General features: G+C 38.3%; 1 protein-coding gene across 9 annotated transcripts in view; it reads right to left on the minus strand.

Annotated features, from left to right (window-relative positions):
• The window catches only part of LOC100647585 (carcinoembryonic antigen-related cell adhesion molecule 5), a 94617-nt gene that overhangs the window by 40593 nt on the left and 40005 nt on the right, over positions 1–14019 (minus strand). For 8 of the 9 annotated variants that reach the window (XM_048410652.1, XM_048410648.1, XM_048410647.1 and 5 more), the window contains exon 3: positions 7433–7471. The exons of the other annotated variant lie outside the window; for it this stretch is intronic. In XM_048410652.1, the coding sequence (XP_048266609.1) occupies positions 7433–7471 (39 nt within the window). The remainder of the gene's footprint in view (positions 1–7432; positions 7472–14019) is intronic. 9 annotated transcript variants of the gene reach the window in all.

A 14019-nucleotide genomic window follows, 5' to 3' on the forward strand; every position in this document is an offset into this window, starting at 1 on the left:
TAACCATGAATCAGCAGCGACTACTCAGCACGTTCTACCGTGCTGCAACACGCTAAAACAATTTTTGTTTTGCACTGTTATTCCTTCGTCGCTTACTATCGCAGCGAGCTCGTCGTATCGTTGCAAGAAAGAGGCGCGCGTCAATGACTACAGCCGACTCGCAGCTTTCCTCTTGTTCGTTAGACGCGGGCACAACATTTGAAAATCGCTTCTAGACCAAACAAAAGTCTATCGCTGTCTATCGTATCATCCTACACAGCCGTTAACATCTTCCTGCGCTACGGTCAGCGTCGCACGTCCTACTCGTTTCTATGGTTGCTGCGAATGTCTAAAAATCCTTTCTTTCTATTATCCTAACCGAAATAAGGGGATCGATTTATTCGCGGTGTCGATTATTACAATCGTAACGGGAATTTACGACTCCCGTTGACGCGCTTCCTCGCGATCGCGTCTCCCCGCGATTGGTCGAATTTACAATTGTTATCAAATCATCGTTCGTAAAGTTTCCTGATTATATATCTATACGATATGTACGTGTGTATGTATGTATACATATATACATGGCACGTTTCATCTGTCATTCATTAACGATAATAATAGGCCCTTGAAGCGGTTCTATTTACTTTTCATAATGGCTCCCTATCCCTATATTACTTATATTTATATTACTCCCTTATATCACAAGTTGCAGCGAAATTCATTTTCTTCGACAGTTTCTTTGCTTCGCTGCCGTGTTCGCTTAATTCCATTCGAAATGTTATTATTCCTCTTGCTAATCTTCAATGTTGTTGATTTCGCGTTGAGATATGAAAAGTAGAATGATCAGCGTAAAGCGATCGAGTATAGATTTCTAGCGACGAAATTGCGACGGGTTGGTAGTAAATCAAAGGAATCAATTCTGGAAACGAAAGCGTACACGTTCAACTGCTCGATATACGATCAGCTATAAAACCTTGCTGTAACTACCACACCTCGTGGCCGGGACAAAGGAATGAGACGTGCAGGTTGGCCAACGCCGTTTGAGAAAGGGGTGACTCGAGGATCGTGGAAAAGAGATTTGGTAGAGACATAGGAAAAGAGAAGGAAACGCTGCAAATAGAGGAACGTGCCAGCAAAATGTGGAAGAGAAAAATAAAGAAGGATTAAGGAGAAGAAAGGGAGGAAAGAAGGCAGAGGGTAAGAATGTCGAAGATGGAATGAAAAGGCATACGAAGGAGATCGATTCGGCGTGGCATGCGAAGAAATTTGGTCGCTCGAAACTCGAAAATCAAAGGTTGACTACGAAGTGCTGTACAACAGACACCCGGCAAAGGTTGAAGAGGAAAAGAGGGAGAGGTTAAAAGGTGGAGGACTCGACCGGTTGGACGTTCGTGGGTTGGTCGGTCGATTGGTTGGTCTCTTTTACTCTTTAGCGAAGCACAATGACCGGCTATTTGGCGATTCTTGGACCGTGCCGTCGTCGCCGCCGCCGCTGCCACCCTCGGTTTAACCGCCCCCTGACCTCTCTGTATCGGATGACTCACCCATCCAACCATCGCTACGACGTATAACTTGACAAAGTGGAAGGAGTAGAAAGCATGTTTACAGCGGAAGACCTGCAAGTTTAGAATCCAAGTTTACAATCACAAACACGTTGATCTACCTTCTCTTTGCTCGGTGTGAGAGAAAGAAAAGAGATCGTGCGTACACTTTTGTTTCTCATACGATTTTTGCTTATTTTATTCCGTATGTTCGTAGATTTTACCAATAATTAAAATACTAGTGGAGATATTCTCACACGGCAATCGTCCATTCCAAATGGAACACTCGTCGAACTGTTGCCTGCTTTCTAGGCTAAATTCCCGTCTGCCCAAATTATTTGATTTAGGGTGAAACATGAATCTCGAGGTGGCACATGAATCCCGGAAGTGGGTTTCATGCGGTTCCTCCGTACTAAATGCCTAGTTGATCCGGTTTTGCGTGCTTTATGGAGTGCAGGACCGTGCATCACTGGACGAAGGGACGAACGTGAGGCGCCATATTTCCAACGGATGTAGAACGATCGTGACTTCGTATCGCAAATGAAATCACGTACTCCGGCCGTTTAACACGGAAACGTATTCTACGTAAACGATTCCGTCTGCCTACGAATAAGCGGCGAGATACGATCTAACCCCTACACCAAAGGGTATTTCTATGAATGTATGCATGTAAATTCAATAACGTGTGCGTACGCGTAGTCGAACCATAGACAGAGGCATGATCGCAAACTTGTACGGTACATACTCGCTGCATATGCATTTTCAATTCAATTTATTAACTAAACGTGCGATGACGCGTACATACGCGAACAAAATGCGATACAAAATACGTCTAACGACAAACTATGCGCCGAAAGGCAAGACGAATCGCGTTTGCCGTTTATCAATTCTACCATGAGTTGTCGTAAAAACGAATAGAACCGATGTTGTTTCGATGTAGGAAACACTGTTTCGAGTCGCCAGAAGCTACTACAGGCTTCGCCGTGATTTCTAACGATACTCTATTTTATAGAGATATTTTCAAATGCAACTATTGTCGCGATTCTTGCCACGTCCACACTCTGTTGCTGTTAATTTCAACTATCGTTATACCGGTTGCTTATTGGCAAATAACTTAACAGGCAATTTGATCCTATTCTAATCGAATTTACCCGTTTTTCCTGCTTTGGGTGTAGTTGCCTGCTATCTACAGAGTGCTTAAGGGTCCCTGGTATACGAAACGGTGGGTGAATAAGTGGATTAAGCTACCGATTGTTAGTAAAAGATAATCTAAAAAGTTGACACCGAAATTTATCCTACATCGCCGCCCCATCGTCCCTTAGGAGTGGCGCAGCGAAGAGTTAGCGGTATAACCGAATTTACTAACTGGATTTAGCGGTACAGACGAAAGCTTGGATACGTTTGGCAGCTATAACTCGAGTCGGCGCTAGTTGCAATAATTCTGTTGTAACTGATATAGAGCGATCGTGTTGTTTAGTTACGTAATACGTTGGGATATTATCTGATGTTGTAACAGTTAGTAATATTTAATTTTATATACGTGTACAATTCAGCTATAATGCAATCAAATTCATTCGAATTCTTGTAATTTTGAATATACGGATAGCCAAGTATTTCGGTCTGTTTATCCAAGTAATTTTCATAATAAAAATATGGCGATGAATTTCCAAGTTACAAGTAATAATAACAAACTCCGGTGAAATTAAATTTTCTGTTAATCAAATTTCATCAATTAATCCTCCCGTTTCTCTCTCGACGTATCATAAGAACTGATGGTCGTATTACACGCGGTTATCACGCACGATTACACGTTAAAAATGGACGCGTTAAAAATCACACCAACTGAAATATATAAGTGTACGTCGATGCGCGCTCAGCTATATATACATATGTATTACATCTAACGATCACATGCATATACGTAAGATTGTAGAGACTGGCTTCCATCGGACGAATAAATCGAAAAAAATAAGTCGTATATCGTTGATTCGATCTTACATTCTGACAAAATAATTGTTTTCAATTTTTATACAGAATTTTATACTGTCATCGCAGTTTAAAATTTCAATATTCCTCGGCTGTGTTTCGCATGGCAGATAGATTTGTACGGTACAAATACGGTGGAGAATGTTACAACGTACTCCGTCGTCGGACAGACAGATATCGTCAGACTAAAATCAATTGTAATCAGGACCAACGTATAAATCAAATCGTTCACGAAGGGGTAGAAAGCACTGTATAGCAGGTCGCTTCCTCTTGAATGATTTGTTACCAGTACACGCTTTAGGAAGCTCGGCATAGTGTCTTCCTCGCTTTTGTCCCCACCTCCTTCCGCAACTGTCACCGCTCTCCAAAGCCCATTACCTCACGAGGAGAGCCAGAAGGAAGGCTGGCTGCCGTATCTAGATACGACGCGAGGGAAACTTCTTTCGTATCCTTTCAACTTTCGGCCACGAGGAAACAATATCCATTGCGTACGTGCACCGTGATATGAAACGATACCGTTGCGATGGATATTGGTTGCTACCGCTTGAAAGCATCCAGCAACTTACCTTTTTATAGCACCTGTCAATCGTTATTCTCGGATTTTATTTTCATTACTCTAAAACTCTAAACAGTCTAAAGAGCCGTAGGAAAACTGTACCGTATCTTGATACTGCTCGTCGATATACGATATGTATTATAATATAACGAACATGTACTTTTCTCTATTACGATTATACACGTAATTTTTCACGCGCATATTTAAAGAAGAAGAAGTTGTACGAATTGGGCTATTGTAACGTTAGTTGCGTGACAAATTTCTAGGAATACGAGTACAATCATACGATACAAGTATATTAAACGCGTTACGTAGCAAGTCAATACGTCTTTACTCGATTTCTTAATTTGTCCTCGGGTAATTTCCTATTTGTTACATTTATAAATCGGGTAGTACGTAGGCTTGGATAAGGTACGTTTCCGTAATTCGCTGATTCAGTAGTTTCTATCGAAAAAGTTCGAACGATACGATACGATACGATACGATACGATACGATACGATACGATACGATACGATACAACAGCAAGAAATTTTGTTAGCTCCGTATATCAGCACAGGCACATCGCAGATAGGGTTTCCTAGTGTTTCGTGCGAACCCAGACCCAAACTCGGGACACAGGTGTTGTCTCGTTGAAATTTCATCTCTCTCTTAGGAACGAATAAATCTAGCTCGATCTGCCTGCTCTCTCGCTATACCTATTCAAACATTCTTAACGTTTGCAAAAGTAACCCCCTTTTTACATATATAAATCGTAGAAATTACATTCGTCTACAGGTTCGATCAAGACTCGGTTTCTTTCCCTCGTCCGTCTTCAATCTTCATTTGTCTTCGATCGTCTTGTCATTCAATTGTCTTCAATCGTTGACTCTCTTTTACGACAGAAATGTACTTTGCTTTACGACTCTTGGCTCATATTTTCATAATCACTTGTAGGAAAATTCTTTCCTTCTTTCAGAGGGAAGTTCTTGATCGATAATTTCGCTCTATAAAAATTAGAATATACTTTAGTTGGTATTCAAAATTCAGTCAATTCGAAGAGTAACTAAAGACTTGAGTTATGGCTGAAATTAGCCGTGCAGGAACTAATAAAGGCGAATAGTCGTGAAACCGCGATTACCGACTGCATCTCTTGCAGAGTACGAAATTCAATGAACTTGGATATATGTAATATAGATAATTATGTACCGTAGTCCGATGCCTCCGCTACACGGGTCGTGAGGGGGAGAGAGAGTAAGAGAGAGTGAGGAGGGCGAGAGGAGGACAGCGAGATCTAATACATATATTCACAGTGATACATACTGTTCCTTCGAGGGTTACTCTGCTCGAACGTTTTCTTGAAACGATATCTAGTTTGCTTTCTAGTCGCGGAGAAATTTTACGCCCGAGCGGTCATCTTAGAAGAACGGCGCGGCGGTCAGGAACGTGAGAAACGTCGTCGAGTGCACATCGTCGGACGTTGCGTCGCGTCGCGTCGCATCGCGTCACGTTGACGATACCGACAATGGTTGTCGAGAATATCGCGAATGTTTGCCGCCCCGCAACGAGCAACGAGATTTGATACTCGAGGCGTCAGTCGAGCGACAATCTTGTCGTCGTCATCGTTGCTGCCGTTCTTCTCGAGAATCGCTTCGTGAGGCAATTTTTTACGAATATCCCTTTCAAGAATATGCGTATATACGTATATTTATTTATTTAATTTTCTTCGTTACCTCGTTGCCTCGTCGCCTAGAAAATAATAAATAAACTTGGTTTACGATTTACATAGCCTCCTATGCAACACGTATACAATAATCGTTCGTCGTCCGTCTCTTTTATCCTTCTGTGTCGTTGTCAAGAAATGTCGGTAATTATTTAAATGTTCCTTATTTAAATGTTATTTATTTAATTGTTTCAATGATTTCCACGCTGATTTCAATGATTTTTGAGTACGTTATAAAACTCGACATCGTTTGTTTGGAACAACGTTTCTTCTCTCGCGTAAACATCGGTACTGCTACGGTGAACTCTGCCTATATCGTCGACGTAATCGTGCGTCCGTAACAGCGTATGCGTTAGTATTGGTTGTCGGCCGTTATACGGCCAATACTGACGTATGATTATAAGCAAAATTTATTAAGAGAGCAGGATATTTTCTTGAGAGGAAGATGTTGTTTCAAATGTTGAAGTTTTATGACATATTCAAAAATCATCGAAATCGGACTTGAGGGTAAACTTCTAAATAATTAGCGCAATATTAATGACAGTAGATACGACGTTGAAATATAATTGTGAAACCTAGTTTCTGATTTTTAATAACAGTAAAGTAGAAAAAATATTCATATAAATACATGTCAGATACGATGTTAGGTTACTTGGATTTCAGGCTCGGATCCACCCGATTACGAACAAAATTGCTTAAAAGTTGGTGTATAATCCAGCAGTACAACCCAGTTGTCACATAACCTATTCGAGCCGGGACAAATTCTACAATCCATGATGAATCGTATCGTTTCTCACCTACCTTCGGAAAAATTTCTCGCTATCGTGCTTATCATCGATGTAATGTATAAATAAAACTGGTAATGTAAATTGATAGGATAAGTAGCGTTTTGTGTGATTAAAGTAATCGATTTCTGCAAATATATCATACGCTATAATTAAACGATATAAGGGTCGTTCGTAATGGTTAATTTGGCTGAAACATTTTCACGAAATGTACGTGTATAACGTACAAAAACATCCTACTAAAAGAAGATGTGATAATTTGTAATATTTTCATGCGGTGAGACATTCAATGTATAGAAGAAAAGGGAATGTTATACATAATTTTCAGATATCGTCGAGCTTCGAATTGCAGTTTGTACTTTGTACTAATACGTCTACGTATAAAGTATAAAGTATAGAAGTATAAAGTAATAGAATTGTTGTAACATGTATGTAAAGGAAGAAAATTTCATACGAGAATTTTCTATTACACATCCGTCGATCACTCCCATCGATTTTACACGGACCATTTCGTGAGAACAATTCGTATGTTAACAACATGGCATTAATCTAATCGCATACATAGATACGGAAAAGAAGTTGGCATGGTTAAATGATGATCAAAACGCTAAAGGGAGAGATGACAAGAGATAAACGGGAAGGAGATAGAAGATACATAGACAGAAAAATACACACAAAGCAGAAAATGAAAATGTACGATCGTTATACGCATATACATATGCTATATGTTTAGATATTCCGATACATAAAGATATAAATATAGCTATAGTTATGGATAATATGAGTAGAAACATAGAAATGTGGTTGAAATTTCGGCAGAATTGGAAGAAAAAATCTACAGACTATGTATGTAATTGTAATTGCAAACCAAACAAACCAACCAACCTCCACGGTAAGGCCTAGCAGAAAATGTTCGCGGGCCTCCTGTAACAAAAATATATATAAATCATAAGAAATTATCTAAACACGGAAAGAAATAACGTATTTGTCTCTGATAATTGATATTTACTATAGTCTATTAGGATCTAATGTTCGTATTACTAATAGAGGACGTATTACTAACAAGACGACGATAGACATTTATAAAGAGAAGGAGATCAAGGTAAATCGATTTACTAGTTGAACGTAAATACAAACTTGCAGAATGATGAGCAAGCAACGAACTATATACTTTGTCTATTAAATTACAATCACTTGGAAATATAATATAACGAAAGCGAAAAATTTAAATGATTTGGTATTAATTGAATGAATGATCATAGTAATAATAACAATGATATTGTAATAATAATAATAATAATAATAATAATAATAAATTAATAATAATAATAATAATTAATAATTAATAATAATAATAATAATAATAATTAATAATAATAATAATAATAAAGTGTTGGGAGGAAGGAGAAACAAAATACCAAAAAGAGAGTTTCGTTAACTCGGAATGAAATTCAACGAGAACGAAAAGATAGTCACATTGTCGTTTGAAATCACTATAGGCACCACGCGCAATATGTCAGCTTATATGATCATGCTTGGAAAGTGGGTACGGTTGAATCTGGTAATGGGTACCGGGCGTGAAATAAAGTTTGCATCGCAAACTCGACGTTCGCAGTGATTAACCGACGCCGGAAACGGAAAACGGCTGAATTTAAAAAAACCAAGTCGTTCAATTTTCCTGCAAACGAAAATGAAACAAGATCGATATTTAGTTTAGCGTGTAATAACATGGTTATCGACGTGGTTCCGAGTGCTTCCGTTTCAAATTTTTAAATACCCTTATACTCGAAAGGAAACACAAAGGCGTTTTAAAATTTGTTTTCAATTTAAAGTTTATTTCAATATTTCCCTTCGTATTATCTCTCCTGTGTCTCGCTTCTTTCGTCAGAAGCAAATTTACGAACAGTTTAAATTTTTCGATCCAAGTAAATTAAAGGTTAACCGATTTGTACGTATTTCCATTTTATTGCGAGTTATGAGATAATCACGATGAAAATAGGAAGAAAGAGAATCACCAATGTAAAAAACAAAGATCCTTTATCTTATACAGTATATACGTGTATATACACATATATACACATACTCGTACAGATTATTAGTATGCGGGTGTCCCAGTTTTAAGTGATCAAACTGTGGCGCTATGTTGCACGAATGGAAAGTGTGGTAGGGAAAAGTGTTATTATATAAACACAGGTCTGTGTCATCGTACGCATTCCGTTGTTGTCTCGTATCAACAAAATAAGCATGAAATTCGCAGAGTGATAAACTCAATCTGCCTACAATGTCAAGTTGGTATATTTCAAAGGGAGGAAATTTTGAAATGGAAACGTAAAGACGTAAACGCCGAATGCATACTAATTCGCCCGCTCATCGAAAATGTCGTCGTAACGGCATATTCCATGTAAATATGCACGGCATTGTTACATTATTTTGCGATGCGTGTCAACAACGAATTCCGCTCTATCGTCCTTAATTTTCATATTTCTTCTACAAAACGTTTTCAGATCTACGTTTATATTCGTTGTACCTCGTTTCTCCTCGTTTCTACCCGTAGAACATGCAGCTGTGATTTGATCATTTAAAACCGCGACACCCTGCATAATATACAACGCGTATTATGTATACTTGTAATAAAATATCTGATAAAATGTTATTGAGCAAGTAAGCGTGGAAATCGTGGAAATTCTTAAGAAGATTGAAACTTTGAAATTATTAGTAACAAAGCCAGTGGTGATAAAGTGAATAAAATTTAACATGCGAATCTTACGAGCGATAGGCCGATTAATTGTTTTACGCGATGCCCGGAGGTTACGCGTAAGCGTATATTCCCAATTAATTATTCGATAACATTCATTCACTTTCTCCGTATTTGTAAGCATTAATCGATTCAAATCATCGATCCGTTTCGTTATTTCTTTATTATTCCGCTCTTATTATTACTTATCGATGAATTCTTCATTTTATTATCATTTCGAACTATTGCCTCGTGTTTGATCGATTTGTAAGATGCGTAAACGGGAGAATGGACAAGAAAGAAGTTATAGTTGTGTGTGTTGTATGAAGAATCACAAGTACGAAAAGTGTCTGATTAAGAGTCGTTTGCAATATGTGGCGAGTTGCAATATAACGTCAACGTCAACGTCAAACGTTAACGAAACTGCAGCGTGGGAAGCACCCCCCCCTCTCTCTCTCTCTCTCTCTCTCTCTCTCTCTGTAGGGTGCAATGTGCACCTACGTGGCAAGTTGTCGTTATCTAAGACAAAGACGATGATGCTGGTCGGAGGTTCCATAACACTTGAAAACAGGTGGCGTTCTCTCCTATTATTGTCGCAACTGATACAGGCAACGGTCGATTGCCATATACGAGAAGAAGGAACGAAGGTGGCAAACCGACCTGAATTGCTTTACACGGTCGAGTTATTAATTTTCGCGCTAAAATACGTACATATAGGATACGTATACATACATATACTTACAGGTGCATATGTATGTATAATTATTCGTCAAATCTTAAAGTGCGTCTCCACTTTAGAGTAAAACTATCGCGAGTTGCTCCTGATAGTATTTCTCGCGAGTGAACATTGCGTTGAGAGTGACGCAGTGTCCACTGGCGAGGAATACTCGAGTGGACGCGTATCTTTCAAACTATTAAAATCTCTTTCAACAACAAATATATATTTCTTTATTCTTAATATCGTGTGTATCTCCTATTTTCTAGACAATTTTTTATCACGAAAAGTATAATTTTTAGCAATGTAAAAATGATAAGATGATAAGTAGACAACACGTATCGAGCCTGCGAAACATAGTAAAATCGATGCTTCTACTCTGTTACTGGTACGTAAACTTGGTAGTAATGTTATACCAATAACACGTTTAATCAGTTTCTGTCGTATCGTACACGATATTTGTTCTAAAAAAGAAGTTGGTTAATAAAAATGTATGTGTATTAAATAAGTGGTACACGTAATTAACAACAGGCGTTGGCATATGGCGTAATATTTAATAATAATATAATAAATACTACACTCGTAAGATTAATTTCTAGAAAAACAAACTGCAAGCACCAAACCTTCAAAGTACGAACAACAACGGAATAGTTGAATCGCGAAACAAATTCCAGAATTGAATATGGAAAATCATTCGTTAGAGTTAGTTGTCACGGTTGTGTCAACGTCTGAAAATTTGTGGATAAACAAGATTACAAAGAGGTCTGAAGATGGTATCGCTTAAAAATAGCGAAGCAATATCGTCGTATCGACGTAATATCGTAGGAAGAAATCTCGAACGTAATCGTACATGTCACTGCTTAAATAACCAAGCTTCCTTCCTATGCGCTTACCTTCCGCGGCATTTCTAACGAAATGCTAAAATAGCTAACAGCTAAACCGTCATATTTGCCAGACATACGTGTATGTAAAAAATAATGCAAAATTTGTTCTCTTCTCTTTTCTTCTCTCTATGCCGTTACGACTTGGTTCGAAGTATTTATTTCTTCAGAATTGCACGATCAATCAATAATGTCAATACCATAACGGGGTACTCCACTTTCCTAGAAAGTTCGATAATTTAAACCGTTTACTGGTATCCTATACTTGCTTTGAGCTTTGATTAATGATACGTCAATGAGCGCGTCACTTTATACATACGTCACATATTTCTGCTATGACATAATTCCATTCTAATTGACGTTTATCGAGTTTTCTTCGATACATACGATAACAGAGAATTAAAATCAGCAATATAAGCGATAGGCTCCAAGTAATTATTCTATACATTCTCCCGTTTTCCTTTTTTGTCCCTTTTTCTTCTTTTCTTTTCTTTTCTTCTTCTTTGGGCCATTTTTCGCCATTTTCTTTAATTTCTACGAAACTACTTTGACCTGGCTTTTAGAAATGATTATTCGTCTCGTTATGTGACATACGTGTGTATTGCAATACGTTGCAATACACACAAATTCTATCAAGTATGAATAGAAATATTTGTCGTACAAGCTTTCGAGTCCTTTCGTACTACAATAGTTCGGTGGTGCACGTCGAGTGTATTCTCAAGCTAGGAAATAGTGGGATGGGAAAAAGTTAGTAATCTCGAGGAACACCACTGTATGTCGTCGCATTTCATTCCAACGTTTATGAAGAGCAGGCCTTTTTCTTCCATTCTCGTGCGAACGTACTCTCTCCGTCGTTATCATTCCGAAGCACCGCAACCAGTTGGCCCTAATCCCAACTCGTACCATCGACTATCATTTTATTTCGATTCGTTCTACTCTTGACTCGAGCGTCGAGTGGTAAAGTTTTTCGATTTAGCGAGAGCGCAGAAACACAGAGGGGTTGCTTCGTGTACACGCAACCAAGGTTTCAGGCACACGGAGAAAGAGATATAAGTAAAAGTAGCACGAACATACTGCAGTATGTATATACCGTGTACATGTATGTATACCGTTGCAGATTTTAGGCGCCTGGTGTGAGAGACACGGGACGCTTAAGTAGCTAGAATTTCAGTCTTGTATTCTCAGACGTACTATTCGCGAGTGTAAATACCTAGCTTATCAATTTTACAAGTTTCGTTTAATCGTAATGTTTCATATCCGAGCGTCATTTTCGTATAAACCATTAATCTGATTTCCATAAATAACAAGGTTGATCTACTATTTGAAGCGTTTGTATGCATTTTATGTTTGTTTTTTATATTTTATATTTTCGACGCACAATGTCTTACATTGTCGCGCAACAGGTTTCGTTTGCATTTGCTCACCATCGTAGGCTATTTCCTTGTTAATTCCATTCTGATCGACTCGATTACAGATGGCAATATCCTTTTCTCGTGATCGTAACTCCAAATTACATAATATCATAAGACAAACTTAAACCATCGATTATCATATAACATCCACTTTTCGATTGTTCTTATACATCCCTTCGAAACAATACGAGACGACTATCTCTATTGCTTTATGATTTCGTAAGTCGCTCAGAGTCTGTTCACTTTCTTTACCTTGTCTGTTTGAAAGAAATTTATTCTAAAAAAGAATTAGTGGCAGAACGAATTAGTTTCGTTCGAAGGCGTCTTTCAAGTCAGAATATTGGGCGTATTGCTGACGACTTGTCTTTCGAACGTGTGTATTCGTCGTCCTCCACAGTCGCAAATAAGGTTGTAAACGCATTTGCAAAGAGTTGGTTAACTCTTGCGTAACGCTTTACTCGCTCCAGCACCGGTGCCTAGTATCGTTCGAAGCCTCACATCCGTATTGCCCACCTCTTTTTCCTCTAAAACGCACTAAAAGCGCATGCAACGGTGTACAACAGAAGTATACCGAGACAGATTTTCTATCTTGGATCAAACTTTATCAATCATGGTGTCAAACAGGCTAGCACTCGGATCTGCCGCATTAGAATTATGATATTTGATAAAGGAATCGTATCAAATGCAATCAGAATCTATTTTTGTGTGTGTGTGTGTGTGTGTGTGTGTGGGCGCGCGCGTAAGAACGTACACAGGCTTGAAACGATTGCAGTGACCAACCTGGTTGTCGTCACTCTCGGCTCTTGCAAAGAGATAACGAAAACGCTCGAGGATGCCGTAAATTAAGCCCTCTTCCCTTGCTGCGTGTTGGACCGTGGACTAGCGGGCCCCAATGGTTTTGCGTTGCGACTGCGACGCCTAATTTTGCATGCTGAATAAAACGTGACGGTTTGGATGGAATCGAAGTGCGTTTGTATAAATTATAGATTATTTTCCTCTGAGTTTCGTTTACGCGTATGTCAAGATAATCGTTTGTTACTTCTCAGGACATTGCACAGAATCATTCGTTCGTTAGAAGTGTAGGCAATAAAATGTTATTGGTTCAAAAATCTTTCGGCACTTGATACAACCATTTGTATATTGCGGTTACAATGGTGTAATAATGACATTACTATGTTCAAGTAATCGCTAAGATTTAATAATAACAATCGCGATACAACGAGACAAACAATAACCATAAATAATAAAATCGATTATAGAAAAAATTAATTTTAATTTAGAATTGTGTCGTTCGTTCTGATTGCTTGCACGAGTTGGACCGATTCCTTGGCTTGGAGACAAATGAAAGAATACCACTGGCTCAATGCGTATGTGTGCAGAGACTGCTACCATAGTTGCAAATTATACATATTTCTTCGAAGAACTTTCATATATCATATTATACAAGCTTGATTATTCAATGTGAATAAGTAAAATATATTTTGAAAGTAAGAATACCATAGTAAGAACCGTACAATTGAACGAGCCTGTACTCTATGCAATTAATAGGAATATTTCTTTTTATTTCAAATTTTTCTCATAAATTTGGGAACATGTTTTGTATTATACTAAAACGTTATCCTTATTTCGCAAATATTTCTATATATCGTATATCTGACATATTTCTCACATCATGGCTCTTTATCTTTAGCTCGCATACACATTAAAACTTCTGGCATAGCTCAGACAGT

The sequence above is a fragment of the Bombus terrestris genome, chromosome 11, assembly GCF_910591885.1.
Source record: "Bombus terrestris chromosome 11, iyBomTerr1.2, whole genome shotgun sequence".
In the NCBI taxonomy this organism is placed as follows: Eukaryota; Metazoa; Arthropoda; class Insecta; order Hymenoptera; family Apidae; genus Bombus; species Bombus terrestris.